Here is a 16,804-nt window from a genome sequence, read left to right as displayed (position 1 = left end):
ACTCAGCTCGAGTTCTTATTGAGAGTAAAATACCATTTGTGGCACGTCGTATTGATTCGTCTTAATTGTGGTGCAGAAAAGAACATTCACTTGCTGATGACTTTTGTCCTCGGTGACAAGCTGGCTGCAGTTACTCTAACACTGCAGTTGGTTAACCTGGTTGGGGCCAGCCGGGCACCTCGGTTCCAGCCCAGAAGCCAAGGTGCCACCTCAGAGGGCAGCACAGCTGGGGGTCCCTGCAGGGCCCCCTGCTCTCCTCTAGGGAGGGCGCCGGGGAGTAGGTGCCCACGTTGGGGTGGAGACCTCCCCCTCCACCACCCTCCTGGCCTCGGCTCCCAGGCAACCTAGAGGCACTGACCCGCCGCCCGGGAAAGATGAAGCCTTGGAAGTTGTCCTGGAGAGTCATGACCTCAGCCTCAGCTCTTGGTTGCAGGGACGTACTAGGCATACTTAAGAAAACAGAACTAAAAAGAGAAAAGAAAAGAGAAAGAAAGGAATCTGCTCACCTAGGCAAAGCCCAGCTTGGTTGGTTACCGGTTAGTGGTGGTGAGATCTGTTAACAGTTCCTCCAGCTCTTTGGCGGGGTGGGCGTGGGGGAGGCGGGTGGGGGTGGAGGGGGAGGGTTGGAAGTGCTTATGCATTAAATATAAATGAGTCGTTGGTTGGGGAAACACTTGGTGATCCAGACAGCGCTGCCCCATTCATAAGGTCCAGTTTTTACCCTATAATTGCCCATCATTATACACAATTTAAATATTCAAACATTCTCCACAAACCTTGGGCTAGCGTGTTTTTATTACAGATTCAGAACAAGGGAATAACCTTTAACTTCAGAGACAAATGAGGCAAATTTACAAGTGCGTGTCTGCTGTTTTCTTGTGTTTTATCAATCCCTGCGGACCCGAACACTTTTGCTGTAACGCCACTCAGAACAATATACATATATTACTGCTTGTTTGTGGTGTGTGGCTATGAGTCCCCTCTGCGTTAGCTAACCTATATAGCTCAGCGTCGAGGCTCTCCATAACGTCAATTATCTCCTCCGAGCTAAATGTACACTCCATTAAAACGAGATTTACTGCCCCTGTAATACTTCTTGGGGTGAAATGTGGAGATTTTTGTGGATTTAAGGAAACGGAGGATGGAGGCCTGCTTCATGAAGGAAGTCGTGAATTTCAGAGAGGGGAGACTTCCTGTGTCAGCCAGAACGTGTGTGTGAGATGTGCTTGGTGTGTGCACACATGTGTACACGCCAGCATTCACGCATGCAAGCAGCTCACCACATGATTGGTTTTGCCTCTTAATTTCTTAATTTGCTCTGTATTTTTCCATTAAGTGATAAGGATGATCTGCTCTATGCTTCCTCTTCATGTTCTCTGCTAAATTCCTGTCCCTAGCATTCTAGAATCCTTTCAGAAAACCTTATATTGGGGTGGGGGGAAGAATATATACATCTGTCAGCTCATCAGCACCCACTGGGAAAGTGTAGGTTCTTTGCAGTGAAGTCTACAGAAAGCAGATTTCAGGGGAGTCTGATGATGTATTCGTCTGTCTCAGGGAAGACATGTTATTCCCAATGCCTTTGCATGCCTATGCAACGTGGGGCGTGGGTACTGTATAAAGATGGTCTGGGGGAACGGGCCACAGGTTTCTGAGAATGCCGTAAGTGAGTTGCCACATACAAAATGACTCTGTGTGTCCTGCCTCCGGCTCTTCCGTCTGACTAGCGAACACCACGGGTCTCACCCAGCCCCAAGATGTCCCCGCAGTTAGCCGTGTCGCTTTGTTTCGGGGCCGGCCAGCTGCTTCCTGAGCCTGAACTGCACACCTGGTGTGACCACAAAGTCGAGCAGTTGAAATCGAGACTGTTTGGGGAAAATCTGGGGTGCATGGTGCTCGCGGCTGTGGTTCAATTTTCATCCTTCCCTGTTCCGCCGAGTCTGGACCGAGCCATTCCTGAAGGTGGCTTCACAGGCTTTGGTGCTCGCATAAGCAGCTGGCTGGCATAACAGAACTGACAGTAGGGAGGCTGATTTAGAAGCCTCCGCGCTTCCTAGGCTAGTGATTCTCACAGATGGGGTTTGAAATTCTCTCTTTGTGTTTTTTACCCGCCCCCCTCCCCGCCCCAGTTTCATGTCTTTATGCCTTACGGTTGCATACTTTGGGCAGGTCTGGTCTGAAACCAAACTCTCCCAGAGGTTCACCTCCATCTTTTCGTTGCCCTGAGATTTTGTTATACTGAACAGTTTGTGATTTGAGTAAGGCCTCTACTATGGGCTTGAAAATCTTCATTTAAAAAAAAAAAGTTTTCATCGTGATGGAATTCGCGGCAGTGGAATGTGGTCTCTCTGCAGCTCAGTGTCTTGCCTGTTTTCAGAGCCTCCGCAGATGGATCTCACGTCCGCTCTTCAGTTCCACATCCAGGCCCTCCCCTCCGTCAATCCAGGGTCCCATCGCCATGCCTTCGGGCCTGCAGTTTCCTCTGCAGGGCACACCCTTTCTTTCCTTTCTTTGCAGTGTGGACTCACGTTTCCTTCTGAGATCAGCCCCAGGGTCTCCTCTCGGGAGAAGTCCCCCTTGTCCTCCCAGCCTGTTACCCTCTCCTTCTCTGGGTCCGGGCACATGCTTTCTTGGTGACCTAGTGGTCTAAGCCTTAGTGGATGCTTATGGAGTCAGTAGCCTCTTGCTCTGGAGTGCAGGCTCCGTGTGGGCATCCCTCTGCTCAGCTTCGGCCTAGCACACAGAACACACTGCCTGCCTGTGTGAAGGAAAGAAAGGAGGAAGGAACAAAGGGATAGATGTGTTGAGAAGAGCCTCCTGGCTTTTGCTTCCTCGGTATGGTCTCTGGGTAGAGATGGAGTGTGACCTTGGGTGCTGTCCTGAAGGGCTCCTGGCTTTTTAGGAGGAGACTAAGAATACTGAAAGCTGGGCACCTTCTTCACACTGACCGTTTAGCCCTGGCTTTGGATGGCGTGTGTGGGTGAGGGCGGACAGTCCTGCGCTGGAACCCTGCAGAGCCAGCGGGGGATGCCTTGGATGAAAACGCCTGCAGAATTCTCCGCAGAGCCTGGCCTTCCTCATCGCCTCTCCCTTCCTGCTCCCCTTTGCCTCCGTCTGCAGCCACCAGCGCTGCTTTCTGTTCAGTTCACCCAAAGGTGCTCGTGCGCGGCCCCCCACCCTGGATCTGGGCAGGTGACGCTTTCCCTCTGTCTGTCTGGAACTCACCTCCACATGGTGTTTCCTGCCTGCCTGCTCCCTGGATGCTCTGGGGTCACTCGGCAGCCCTGGTGTGCCTCAGAATCCTTTGTGTCACTGCTTAGCCCACTCCTGCTCCCCGGTCCCCACCTGTGGTCTCCTGGGGGTGGGGAGGGGTCGCGGCTGATCCCTCCAAGTAGGTCCTGTTGTGGGTTCTAGCACCCAGCACATGGCGACCGGATGGATGAGCGAATGAATGAATGGGAAAGGCCTGTCCCTAAACCGTTTGGGACAAGATTAGATTTCCTTGGGTGGAGTAACTTCCCAAGATGCCACTCTCGCTCCGCTGGTGTTTCTGTGCACCTGGGCCGTCTCAGGGGACGGCAGGGCCTCAGTGTGAGGCTGTGGTGGAGGCTGGAGGCCCAGTCCCCCAGCCCGAGGTAACTCCGGGCACCTGGAGCACAGAGGTGACCTCTGCCACAGGATGCTCTCAGAGTGAGTGGACTGCGGTGGAGTGAGGTTTCTCACATGTTAGGCCGCTCTGTTCTCAGCCAGGCTCCGCGTGGCATTTCCTGCACACAGCCTGCAGCTTGCGGCACCGGTCAGCTCGCCATTGTGCACGGAAGCCGGCGGAATGGTTTGCCGTGGTGGGTTCAGGCCCCACCTCAAGGCCGGTTACAGCAGAATCTGCAGGCCCGATGGAGGGGCAGCCAGGTGTGTGTTGGATACAACCCAGGCCCGGGGCTCAGACCCAGGTGTGAATCTGGGCTCTGTGACCCAGCTGTGTCTGCCCTGGGGCCCCTCACTTAACTGTGATGAGACTGAGTTTCTTTTTTATGCAGAACCTGGATTAGAACCCACTTTTCAGAGTCTCTGTGAGTGCCCCTTGGAGAACACAAGGCCACCACTGGCTCGTGCGGGTTGTATGTGGGTCAAGCCCACCAAAGTCAAGGAAAGGTGATGGCAGGCAGTGATGAACGTCAAGTAGCAATCCCCCGAGGCTGTGGGGGCGTCCCAGGTGGCTCAGCGGTGAAGAATCTGCCTGCCAACGTAGGAGGCGCAGGAGACCCTGGTTCGATCCCTGGGTTGGGAAGAGCTCTTGGAGGAGGAAATGGCAACCCACTCCAGTATTCTTGCTTGGGAAATCTTATGGACAGAGGAGCCTGGCAGGCTATAGTCAATAGGGTTGCAAAGAGTTGGACACGACTGAGCAGCTAAACCTGCAAGGCTGTGGATACAGAGGGGCCGTCCTGGGGCCGGGTTTCAGAAGATGCTTGCAGGGTGAGAAGGAAGGGCAGGTCTTCCAGGTGGCAGGGATGGCAGCTGCACGGAGCTGTGAGACGCATGGGCAAGGCAAGGACCAGGAGGGTTGGGGGGGCCAGGGCACTGGTGGGCAGTGAGTCCAGCCAGATGCTGAAGGCTGAGTGCCTGGCGTTTCCTCTGGGCAACAGGACCATCAAGGCTGTGACTCAGGAGGGTTGCTGGCCCGCCTACCTGCTCACTCTGCCAGGGTGGCTCAGAGGTGGGTCGGGGCGATGGAAGAGTGTCTAGATTCTTTGGAGTCACCTGGATCCCAGCGTGCTCCGGTGGGTGGAACACAGCCAGCAGGGAGGCGTGGGCGTGCTGGGTGGGGCCCTGCCCGGCGAGCCGGGGGAGCGGGGTGTTGTTGAACGCCGAGCTGAGCCCTGCTCCCCAGGCGGCCTCGCCCAGAGGGCCTCACCTGGAGGGCAGGTTCACCCAGACCTGGGCAGATGCCCTTCTCCTACCTTTGATGACTCCAGGGACCCCGACTGCAGGGGAGCAAGCAGACAGAACCCAGCTAACACAGGCACGCCTGACTCTGAAGCACGTGTGTGTTCATCACCCTGTGCGTGGCCAGAGTCCTGGCAGTGGACAGGGTCAGCTCGGTTCTCAGGGAGCCTGGACTCCCGTTCCGGTGATGGATTTTAAATAAATAACCCAAGGCCAGTCGGGTGGCCTCGCACAGCTTGCTTGCGCTCTCTGAGCCGCCTCTATCGCAAATGGTCACAGGCATAGAGCTGGCGGACTACATGGAGTGATGCAGGTTCTCAGCCCCCAAGTCTGCCAAGCCCCTGCATGCTTCTCTCTCCCAGCACCTTGAACTTGACCCTAGCACTCATATTTTTCATGAAATAATCGAGAGGGTTACCAGGCGCTCTCATCTCCTCCGGGATTCGAGAGTTGCATCCCTGGAGACCAGCAGAATAGCTGGTGGATCCAGGGTGGCCAGCTCCTGCTTGTTTAGTGAGTGAATGAAAGGCAAGTGTAGGCCACACCCTGCTGCCTGCCCATTCAGCCCTGTATCCTGGTTCCCCACTTCCTGGGCTTGTGTGAGCTGAGGTCCAGGGATGGCAGTTGCAGCTGTCCAGAGCTCTGGGTTCAAGAGGATCCCCAGGGTCCCAAGTCAAGGGACGCGGGGCAGGAGACGGGGCAGCCGTGTACACCTTGGGATCGCTTCCTTTTCCTCCCAGCCACATACTAGGCAATGTGGAGACGTGTTGTTCTTGGGGACAACTGCAGGAACTCAGTGAAGCCCTGCTGACTACCTCGTGCAGAAGCAGTGGGTGTGCCCTGGTGGGTGTCGCTGCTGCTTGGTGGTAACGGCAGTAGTACCACTACTGTGTGCCAAGTCGCACAGCCGCGTCCGGCTCTGCGACCCCATAGTCTGCACCCTTTCCTCTTATGACCAGGCTTCTATCCAGACCACAGCCGGCTGTGTGGCTCTGGGCGGATCGCCTTCTCTCTTCCAGTCCTCAGTTTCCTCATCTGTGAAGTGGTGCTGATAACAGTCCTTGACCTCGGGGGTTGTTGTGAAGACAGTCCGCCTTAGTTGTGTGCGGCTCATGGAAGGGTTTAACGACGGTTGATTGTTACTGCTGCCATTATTTCCCCCCGTCTCCACCACTTCTCCTGGAGAGGCTGAGGTTTATTTGGTAGCGTGTGTTGGAAGTACTGATGCTGAAGCTGCAGCTCCAGTACTTTGGCCACCTAACGCTAAAAACGGACTCACTGGAAAAGACCCTGATGCTGGGAAAGATTGAAGGCAGGAGGAGATGGGGATGACAGAGGATGAGACAGTTGGATGGCATCACCGGCTCAATGGACATGAGTTTGAGCAAGCTCCGGGAGTTGCTGATGGACAGGGAAGCCTAGTGTGCTGCAGTCCATGGGGTCGCAAAGAGTTGGACACGACTGAGCGACTGAACCGAACTGTTTCAGAAGGAGCAGGGGTGCTTGTAGATTTTGTAGATGACTATGCTCAGAAATGATATGAACATGAAACTTACAAAGGTTCCCCCCTGACCCAAGGAAACCAATTGACAGTTTTCTTTCTGGGATCATGAAAGGGGAGACACTCTTCAATAAGGGGTCTACATATCTAGAGATAATGTCCTTCACTTGCTTCAGTTGTGTCCGACTCTTTGCAACCCCATGGACTGTAGCCCAGCAGGCTCCTCTGTCCATGAGGTTCTCCAGGCAAGAATACTAGAGTGGGATACCATGCCCTCATCCAGGGGATCTGATAATAGTGATAATAATTATTATCATTTTGGGACTGAAGAGATGGCACTGTTAGCAGGCATAGATTCTGTTGGAGGACTAGGTGGTTGGCCAGTAAATCCAGCCCTCTCCTTGGGCATTGGGCATCGTAAAACCCAGAGAGGGAAAGCGGCCGGGGTCGGGGACCCTGGATCCAGCAGCCTGCCCTTCCATCTGACTGCCCAGCATCTCATCACCTCTTCTCCAGGTCCTGAGTGGCCTGTTGTCCTGGGGACTCACCTGCTCTTGTGAAACGTCTCCACTCCCGGGACAAGCCCATGGTGGACCCGATTGGCTTCCACCAAAGGGTAATCGATGTCCTTCACTGGGAGGACACACACAGTGTGGCAGGAGGACCTTTTCATTGTGAAACAGGCCCCGACAAGTGTGCAGAGAACAGTGCATCTCTCAGGTGCTGCTGGGGGGCAGCTGGGATGGAGCCAGGGGTGGGGAGGCCTATGCAGGGGCGTGGCCCTGCCTTTGCCCTTGAGGGGAGGGGGGCTCTTGCCTCTCAGTTGCAGCATTCTTGTGTGCCGGCAGGGATGTGGACCCGGCCTGGCCCCCTCGGAGGCCATATGTGAGCAAAATGCCTTGACGGCTGTGAAAATGCCAAACCAACTGTCAAGTGCTTCGCAAGCCGTAGAGGGACATGTGAGGCCAAGACTCAGTTCGTTCTTCAGCATTCAGTGTCAGGACTCTCACTTTTGCCTCCACCTTTGGGTAGAGGAAGGCCCTGGCTGGCGATCACTGCAGGCCCTGCTTGAGCTGGGTGGCAGTGTCCGCTTGTGGCTCTGGAGAAGCCCTGAACCACTAAATCCCCCACAGGCAGCAGTACCCTTCTAGTTGGTATCACTCGGCCTTAGGAGAGCCCTTTTAAACTATTGCTCTCAATTACGGCCTTTTTATTGAATAATAACTCAATTAAAGGTGTGCTTTTTATTGAACATCCCTGATACCTTTATTGGTATTATTAGAGTAACCAGCATAATAGGGAGGAACAATTATTTCAGTGCTTATTAACACACACACACACACACCCCTGCTAGCAGAGGGAGAGCAGCATTTCATTGCAGGAGCCCAGTTGTGTGTTGGTTCCCAAGGGTCACAATAAAAAATGATGTTTCCTCAACGTTTTCAAGTTTCTATTTCCCTGGAACCTCTAATGCATTAGGCCGGCTGCATTAAAATTCCTCCAGGGTTTTATTACAGCCAGAGTTACACAGAAGGGCACCATCTGAAACATCCACTGCCAGGTACAAGGTGGATAATAAAACACGAAACATACAAAGCCCACCCATAATACGTGCATGCATGGGGATGTGTGGATTTTATAGGGATCGCGTGGGACCTCATTTGCTCCCCCAGCCCTCTTCGGAAGCTGGCATGCTATTCCCATTCTGCTGCTGCTGCTGCTAAGTCGCTTTAGTCATGTCCGACTCTGCGCGACCCCAGAGACAGAAGCCCACCAGGCTCCCCTGTCCCTGGGATTCTCCAGGCAAGAACACTGGAGTGGGTTGCCATTTCCTTCTCCAATGCATGAAAGTGAAAAGTGAAAGTGAAGTCGCTCAGTCATGTCCAACTCTTAGCGACCCCATGGACTACAGCCTACCAGGCTCCTCCATCCATGGGATTTTCCAGGCAAGAGTGCTGGAGTGGGGTGCCATTGCCTTCTCCAACTCTACCGATGAGGAAATGAAGCTCAGAGAGGTAAAGTGACTTGGTTGACGTTGTTGTTTAATTGTTAGGTATGTCCGAGTCTTTTTTTGCAATTCCATGGATGGAGGCATGGCAACCCACTCCAGTACTCTTGCCTGGAAAATCCCATGGATGGAGGAGCCTGGTAGGCTGCAGTCCATGGGGTCAAAAAGAGTCGGACACAACTGAGCGACTTCACTTTCTTTATTTCTATAGTTCCTTTTGGAGAAGGAAATGACAACCCATTCCAGTGTTCTTGCTTGGAGAATCCCATGGACGGGGGAGCCTGGTGGGCTGCCGTCTATGGGTTGCAAAGAGTTGGACACGACTAAGCAATTAACAGACACAACACACATAGCCTGCCAGGCTCTTCTGTCCATGGGATTTCCCAGGCAAGAATACTGGAGTGTGTTGCCATTTCCTTCTCCTGACCCAGGGATTGAACCTGTGTCTCCTGCATTGTAGGCAGATTCTTTACCACTGAGCCACCTGGGAAGCCCCTTGATTGACATCTTCCTGCAGGGAATGGCAAGGTATGAACTCGTGCTGCTGTTCAGGGTTCTTGTAACAGTGATCTCAGGGAGGGTTTTGAATTAAAGAAAAACACAAGGGTCTCTCTTGAAAGCCAGTACAGCAAAGAAGATCCGGTGTGGGTTTCTGCCAACGGATACCAAAAACGTCTGAGGAAGGAAAAGGGAAGGAAGCAAACAAGGAAACACGCTGGCCTTGGGTTCTGAGTCGCCAAGCCTGATGTAGTGATCCCAATGCAGCTGACATTTCTAGGTCTGTAGGCCAGGCTTGATGTTGCTGGGTAAGTTGCTTCAGGGCTTCCCTGGTGGCTCAGATGGTAAAGAATCTGCCTGCATTGCGGGAGATGTGGGTTATATCCGTGGGTCGGAAGGATCCCCTGGAGAAGGGAATGGCAACCCACTCCAGGATTCTTGCCTGGAGAATTCTATGGACAGAGGAGCCTGGTGGGCTACACCCCACAGGGTTGCAAAGAGTCCTACACGACTGAACAACTAACACTTTTCAACTTCCAAGTCGCTTCAAAATAATCTAGGCGTTGACCTCTCGGTTGGAACCTTGGTGGCAGCCACGGTGGCAGCGTGTTGGGGCATGGCCACTGTCTGGGCCATCAGCAAAGCTGGCACCAGCTGGAGCTTCCAACTCACCTCTGGGCAAGTGGCCCTGAGCTCCAGGAGCAGGGACAGCCCCACGTCCGAAGCAGCCCTCTCACCAAGGGGCTTCTGCCATGTTTAAAAATGAGCCGTCCGTGACTGTGTGCTGCCTTTTAAAATATTTAGTGAGTTTTTGAATAGAAGAATGTTCTGAGTGGCTCTTCAAAGCCTTTCTGACATTGTTCAGTTTTCAAAAGTGAGCAGTCCCAGTGCTCAAGGCTACTTCTAGGCAACAGATAACCGTGAAGTGGAAGTATGGAAATGAACATTTTATTTAAAAAAGAAAGTTACGGGGGAGAGTGGAAAGAGTGTTGCATAGGAAGGGCCTTTGAGGACTGGGAGATTTAAAAACACTGGAAGCTGTCAGATCCTGGGATAGACTGTCCCCTGCTGTGAATCTTGCCCTGGCGTGGAGGGAAGTGAGGGGACCAGAGTGTTCAAAGGCAAGGAAAAGCGTTTACCGTGGCATGATCTGGGACCCTGGAGTCCGATTTGGTGGGTGCACAGAGCTCTTCCCCACCTGATGATAAATTCCGAACAGGTTAACTTCCTCCTCCGGCTTCCCTGGTGGCTCAGTGGTAAAGAATCCGCCTGCCAATGCAGGAGACACAGGTTTGATCCCTGGGTCGGAAAGAAACCCTTGGAGGAGGAAATAGCTACCCACTCCAGTATTCTTGCCTGGGAAATCTCATGGACAGAGGAGCCTGGCTGGCTATAGTCCATGGGGTCGCGAAAGAGTTGGACAGGACTGAAGGACGAAACTACAGCAAGCAAAACTTCCTCCTTAGACTTTTCTAAGATAGAGTCTTATAAATGTCTTTCACTCTTTTTGTTTTGTCTTTAAAAAAAAAATACAAGAAATGGAAACCTCTGAGTTCTTTAGAACGTGCAGCTACATGCTTCTCAGCAGCTGCTGCTTGAGTTTAAAAAAATATATTTTAATCAGCCATTTCATTCCTGGCCTGCCTGAGAATTTTGCACTGTCTTCTGATACCCGCATTCCTCAGGGGCAATAGAACTTTCTAGAAAGTGTGGGGTCATCAGAACAAGAAACAGGAAGTGCTCCAGAGAGACCCAAGGAAATGAAGATGATGAAAAAAGAGATTAGGGGAAGGGAGGTGGCCCAACTTGAAAACACAAGGAACCAGAGCTGCTGTGTGTGTGGAACTCGGTTACTGAGAGTGGCTGGAGCCCAGGTGCAGAGTCCAGAGTGCTCTTTTTTATTTTATTTTTATTGAATTACAGTTGAAACCAATGGATTTTTAAAGTTGTTTATTGACTGTGCCGGGTCTTTGCTGCTGTGTGCGTTCTTTTTCTAGTTGCGGTGCTCCGAATTCTCACTGTGGTGGCTTCTCTTGTTGCAGGGCATGGCTCTAGGGCGCCTGGGCTCGGTAGGTATTTGTGGTTCCTGGGCTCCAGAGCACAGGCTCAATAGTTGAGGTGCACGGGCTGAGTTGGTCTGCCACATGTGGGCTCTTCCCAGATCAGGGATTGAACCCACGTCTCCTGCACTGGCAGGCGGCTTTATTACCATCGAGCCACGAGGGAAGTCCAGGGCTCTTTAATTGGAAAATCTATGGCCTTGTGGGAGGTGGCGCTTCATTTGTGTTATTAGCTCCTGATGTCAGAGAGGGATGTTTTCTTTATCTTCTTATTTATTACTTATTTATTCTGCCTTGTTCCAGAAAAGAATTTGAGGAGGACAAAACACTATGGCGTCTGGCCAGCTCTCCCGTGAGACTGAGGTGAACCGTTCTGTTGTTCTCCACATATATCACCTAGTAAGCCAGGACAGGAGATGGCACCTCCAAGAAGGCTGTGCATCTCTGGGCTGTAGCATCGTCATGTGCCAGCAGGGACGTGGTCCTGGCCTGGCCTCCCTCAGCGGTCATGTGACGATGAAATGCACCCCCCAAAAAATGGCCTTTTGTTGTGACAGTGGGGAGGCACACAGGAAGGGAAGGCTGAAGTGTCGGTGTGGCCTTACCGCTCCCAAAGCGAGGAACACGGCTGCCCAGGGCCTTGGGAAGGCCTCTCTGCACGTTTCTGGGGGTGGTGGGGGGAGATTCTCCTGAGGGGCTCCAGCACGGGGAACTGAATTAATGCAGACATGCTGGGAGAAGGAAGTTTCCCAGACACCCTGGAGAAAGAAAATGGCCTCAGAAGTTCTCTTGGAGCTGGGTTTAAAAACGAGGGGAAGCTGAGCTTTGGAATCCTTTTCCCCTTTCTGTCCATTCCCCCATCACCCACCCACTGGTCTCCTCACTACAAACCTGGAGACACATGTCCTGTTGGACACGAGTGTGTGGTGATGACTGTGGACCGCCAGGCTTGGAAGGCGTGTCTTAGTTCCCAGCGGTGGGCGATCTGGCCCAGTTGGTTCTGTGTTGCAGAGAATCTCCACGCTGACCCCTGACTCCTGGAGGACCCCCCACACACTGCATGGCTCAGTGAGGTTCAGGCTCCTTTGAAGCCATCAAGTCTAACCCATAAGGAACTTGGGGTATTTGTTCTCAGAGTCCATAGAGTTTTGACTGCTAAGGGTGAAGCCCCCAAGAAACATACTTCTCGGGTGGGAATCAAAGAAACAAAAACTCTATCTCTGTATGGGATTTCGGAAATCCCTCTTTTGAGGAGGGGCTGTACTTCCCCTTCCCTTCCTGATCCCGGGTTTGGAAACTAACACACACCTCTGGCTTCACTGGGGAGTTTGCAGCTACTGTACTTTATCAGTGTTAAAATCTTCCAGGTACAAGGAAGTCTGAAAAAACAAAAAGGGTTTTTTTTTTCCCAAGACCTCGGCTGTGATGCCATGTTCCCTTTCCCTTATCCGGCCAGTGAGCGAGTCTGAGGGGGCAGGGCAGGGCCTGCCCACACCTGTCCCATTTCATGTGGAGTGTTAGGAGAGCTTCAGGCTGGAGAAGCAGCCAGTTTTACCCGCAGGTTGAGGATGTCGGCCACGAAATAGGTGCTGGTTGGAAGGTCCAGGCTCCCATTTTGTGACCACCCCCAATGATGGACAAAGACAAGGATTTTTTGGCTCCATGCCACCAGCGTCCACGAACACTGGGCTCCCAATGCCAGAGCCGTTTGTCACAAACTCACACTTGCCACTGTTCATCCTGATCGCCCTGTCGGAGATGACACTCTTTCATTCAGCTTTCTGGCAAGGGACCTCATATAGGCCAGTGCCCTGCCCTGGGGGGTCTCAAGGCCAGATTCCATGCGGTGGTTAGGGGTGGGGGTGTGTGTGTGTGTATGTGCATGTGGGTGTATGAGGCCACGAGGGCAGTGATGGGGGGTGGGGTGGGCAGCTGTCCGCCAGTAGTGATGTTCTTACGATGCTGAAGTCCTGTTCCTACACGCATCCCTGTTTAACTTGGAAGGTGCTTTCTGCACAGACACTGGTGTATGAAACCCTACGATTTCCGGTAGTTCAACTCCCAAATGACGCAGAGGTTATCAGCCAGTGCTCTTAAAATGTTTGCGAGGTGATTCAGTTTGATTTGTGTTTCTTAGAACTTCCTTGGATTGAAGATTTGCCTAGTCATGACTGGGTGGGGAGGGGGAGAGTTGTTTTGTCCCCCAGAGAGGTTTGGCAATGCCTGGAGAGATTTTTGATCCTCGTGACTGGGAGGGGAGGGAGTGTGACTGGCTTCTAGTGGGTATGCCTCCAAACATCCTACAAGGCACAGGGCAGTACCCCTCCCACTCCCCAGATCAGATCAGATCAGATCAGTTGCTCAGTCGTGTCCGACTCTTTGCGACCCCATGAATCGCAGCACGCCAGGCCTCCCTGTCCATCACCAATTCCCAGAGTTCACTGAGACTCGCGTCCATCGAGTCAGTGATGCCATCCAGCCATCTCATCCTCTGTCATCCCCTTCTCCTCTTTCCCCCAATCCCTCCCAGCATCAGAGTCTTTTCCAATGAGTCAACTCTTCGCATGAGGTGGCCCACCCACCCCCAAAAAATTATCAGGATCTATATGATGGCTGAACTCTGCCTTGCTATCTTTTAGGCAGCCCAGCCTTTGTATACTTCCCATTGTTGGAATCAGGCTTTCTCACAAATAACATCTCCTTTGGCTTCTGAGATGATGGGTTTAAAGACACCATGTTATAAGGGCACAGAGTGAGGTCTACCAATTGGAGTAACAGCCACACAGAGGCTTCTCTAGCCTGTCCGCCAGGGGGTCTGCCAGGGGGTCGCTGGCCTGGGCCTGCTCTGCAGTGGCCTGCTGCCGCTCCCCGAGAGCCGCGCCGCCGCCCGCATCTCACGTCTCTCTTGCCTCTTTCTGTCCGTGTGTCTCCCCAGGTAAAGATGAGCCTTCCAGCTACATTTGCACAACATGCAAGCAGCCCTTCAACAGCGCGTGGTTCCTGCTGCAGCACGCGCAGAACACGCACGGCTTCCGCATCTACCTGGAGCCCGGGCCGGCCAGCAGCTCGCTCACGCCGCGGCTTACCATCCCGCCGCCGCTGGGACCCGAGGCCGTGGCCCAGTCCCCGCTCATGAATTTCCTGGGCGACAGCAACCCCTTCAACCTGCTGCGCATGACGGGCCCCATCCTGCGGGACCACCCAGGCTTCGGTGAGGGCCGCCTGCCTGGCACGCCGCCGCTCTTCAGCCCGCCGCCACGCCACCACCTGGACCCGCACCGCCTCAGCGCCGAGGAGATGGGGCTCGTCGCCCAGCACCCCAGTGCCTTCGACCGAGTCATGCGCCTGAACCCCATGGCCATCGACTCGCCCGCCATGGACTTCTCGCGGCGGCTCCGCGAGCTGGCGGGCAACAGCTCCACGCCGCCGCCCGTGTCCCCGGGCCGCGGCAACCCTATGCACCGGCTCCTGAACCCTTTCCAGCCCAGCCCCAAGTCCCCGTTCCTGAGCACGCCGCCGCTGCCGCCCATGCCCCCCGGTGGCACGCCGCCGCCGCAGCCGCCGGCCAAGAGCAAGTCGTGCGAGTTCTGCGGCAAGACCTTCAAGTTCCAGAGCAATCTCATCGTGCACCGGCGCAGCCACACGGGCGAGAAGCCCTACAAGTGCCAGCTGTGCGACCACGCGTGCTCGCAGGCGAGCAAGCTCAAGCGCCACATGAAGACGCACATGCACAAGGCCGGCTCGCTGGCCGGCCGTTCAGACGACGGGCTCTCGGCTGCCAGCTCCCCCGAGCCCGGCACCAGCGAGCTGACCGGCGAGGGCCTCAAGGCGGCCGACGGTGACTTCCGCCACCACGAGAGCGACCCTTCCCTGGGCCATGAGCCCGAGGAGGAGGACGAAGAGGAGGAGGAGGAGGAGGAGGAGCTGCTGCTGGAGAACGAGAGCCGGCCCGAGTCGAGCTTCAGCATGGACTCGGAGCTGAGCCGCAACCGGGAGAACGGTGGTGGCGGCGGTGGCGGTGGGGTGGCCGGCGTGCCGGGCGCGGGCGGCGGCGCCGCGGCCAAGGCGCTGGCCGACGAGAAGGCGCTGGTGCTGGGCAAGGTCATGGAGAACGTGGGCTTGGGCGCGCTGCCGCCCTATGGCGACCTGCTGGCCGACAAGCAGAAGCGCGGCGCCTTCCTGAAGCGCGCGGCCGGCGGTGGGGGCGGCGGGGACCCAGGCGACGACGATGACGCTGGGGGCTGCGGCGACGCGGGCCCCGGGGGCGCAGTCAACGGGCGCGGCGGTGGCTTCGCGCCAGGCACCGAGCCTTTCCCGGGCCTCTTCCCGCGCAAGCCGGCACCGCTGCCCAGCCCCGGCCTCAACAGCGCGGCCAAGCGCATCAAGGTGGAGAAGGACCTAGAGCTGCCACCTGCCGCGCTCATCCCGTCGGAGAATGTGTACTCGCAGTGGCTGGTGGGCTACGCGGCGTCGCGGCACTTCATGAAAGACCCCTTCCTGGGCTTCACGGACGCGCGCCAGTCGCCCTTCGCCACGTCGTCCGAGCACTCGTCCGAGAACGGCAGCCTGCGCTTCTCCACGCCGCCCGGGGACCTGCTGGATGGCGGGTTGTCGGGCCGTAGCGGCACGGCCAGCGGGGGCAGCACGCCACATCTGGGCGGCCCGGGCCCCGGGCGGCCGAGCTCCAAGGAGGGGCGGCGCAGCGACACGTGCGAGTACTGCGGCAAGGTGTTCAAGAACTGCAGCAACCTGACGGTGCACCGGCGGAGCCACACCGGCGAGCGGCCTTACAAGTGCGAGCTGTGCAACTACGCGTGCGCGCAGAGCAGCAAGCTCACGCGCCACATGAAGACGCACGGGCAGATCGGCAAGGAGGTGTACCGCTGCGACATCTGCCAAATGCCCTTCAGCGTCTATAGCACCCTGGAGAAACACATGAAAAAGTGGCACGGCGAGCACTTGCTGACTAACGACGTCAAAATCGAGCAGGCGGAGAGGAGCTAAGCGCGTGTGCGCGTGTGTGTGTGTGCGCGCGCGCGCGCGGGGGCCCGGGCCCCACCCTGCGCACCTGTACAGTCGCCCCGTCGCCAAGCGAGAGAATGCTGACCTGACACTTGCCTCCGCGTCACCGCCGCTCGGCGCCCCCCGTGGGTCCCCGGGGCCCAGGGGAGGCGGCCCTCCAACCTAACCTGTGTCTGCGAAGTCCTATGGAAACCCGAGGGTTGATTAAGGCAGTAAAAACAAAAAAAATTGTGGAGCCTTTTAACTGTGCAATAATTTCTGTATTTATTGGGTTTTGTAATTTTTTTGGCATGTGCAGGTACTTTTTATTGTTATTCTTTCTGTTGAAATTTCTTTAAGAGATTTTGTTGGGTATCCATCCCTTCTTTAGTTGTTTTTTTTTTTTTTTTCCTTTAACCCAGTAGTAGCCTGAGCGATGACTCCTGAGCTCTGTAGAGGGGAAGCTATATTTTAAATTATAATTTGGGGGGTGGGGAGGGCGCTGCTTTTTTTGAAATCTAAGCTAAGCATGTGTAATTTCTTGTGAAGAAGCCAACACTTAAATGACTTTTAAAGTTGTTTACTTTTTTATTCCTTCTTCTTCTTTTTTTTTTTTTTTGTCCTGAAATAAAAAGTGGCATGCGTTTTTTGGGGGGGGGAGGGGGGGTGGATGTACAGCGGATAACAATCTTTAAAGTTGTAGCACTTTGTTTCAGAATTGGAATGGAGATGTAGCACTGATGATGTCCTGAGTAAGGGAGGCCTTTTCTGTGTTGACTTCAACCTTGC

At 54.6% G+C, this 16,804-nt stretch overlaps 1 protein-coding gene across 4 annotated transcripts in view; it reads left to right on the top strand.

Moving 5' to 3' along the window:
* Positions 1-16,274, top strand: part of BCL11B (BCL11 transcription factor B) — a 96,523-nt gene extending 80,249 nt beyond the window's left edge. For 3 of the 4 annotated variants that reach the window (XM_055555585.1, XM_055555583.1, XM_055555584.1), the window contains one exon: positions 13,950-16,274. In XM_055555585.1, coding sequence (XP_055411560.1) covers positions 13,950-16,018 — 2,069 coding nt within the window. In that variant the 3' untranslated portion in view covers positions 16,019-16,274. The remainder of the gene's footprint in view (positions 1-13,949) is intronic. The other variant, XM_055555588.1, reaches the window with a different exon arrangement.
* Positions 16,275-16,804: the final 530 nt, after the last annotated feature.

The sequence above is a fragment of the Bubalus kerabau genome, chromosome 19 (genome assembly GCF_029407905.1).
Source record: "Bubalus kerabau isolate K-KA32 ecotype Philippines breed swamp buffalo chromosome 19, PCC_UOA_SB_1v2, whole genome shotgun sequence".
Lineage (NCBI taxonomy): Eukaryota > Metazoa > Chordata > Mammalia > Artiodactyla > Bovidae > Bubalus > Bubalus kerabau.
Note: the sequence above shows the minus strand (reverse complement) of the source record. Positions and strands in the feature narration are given on the sequence as shown.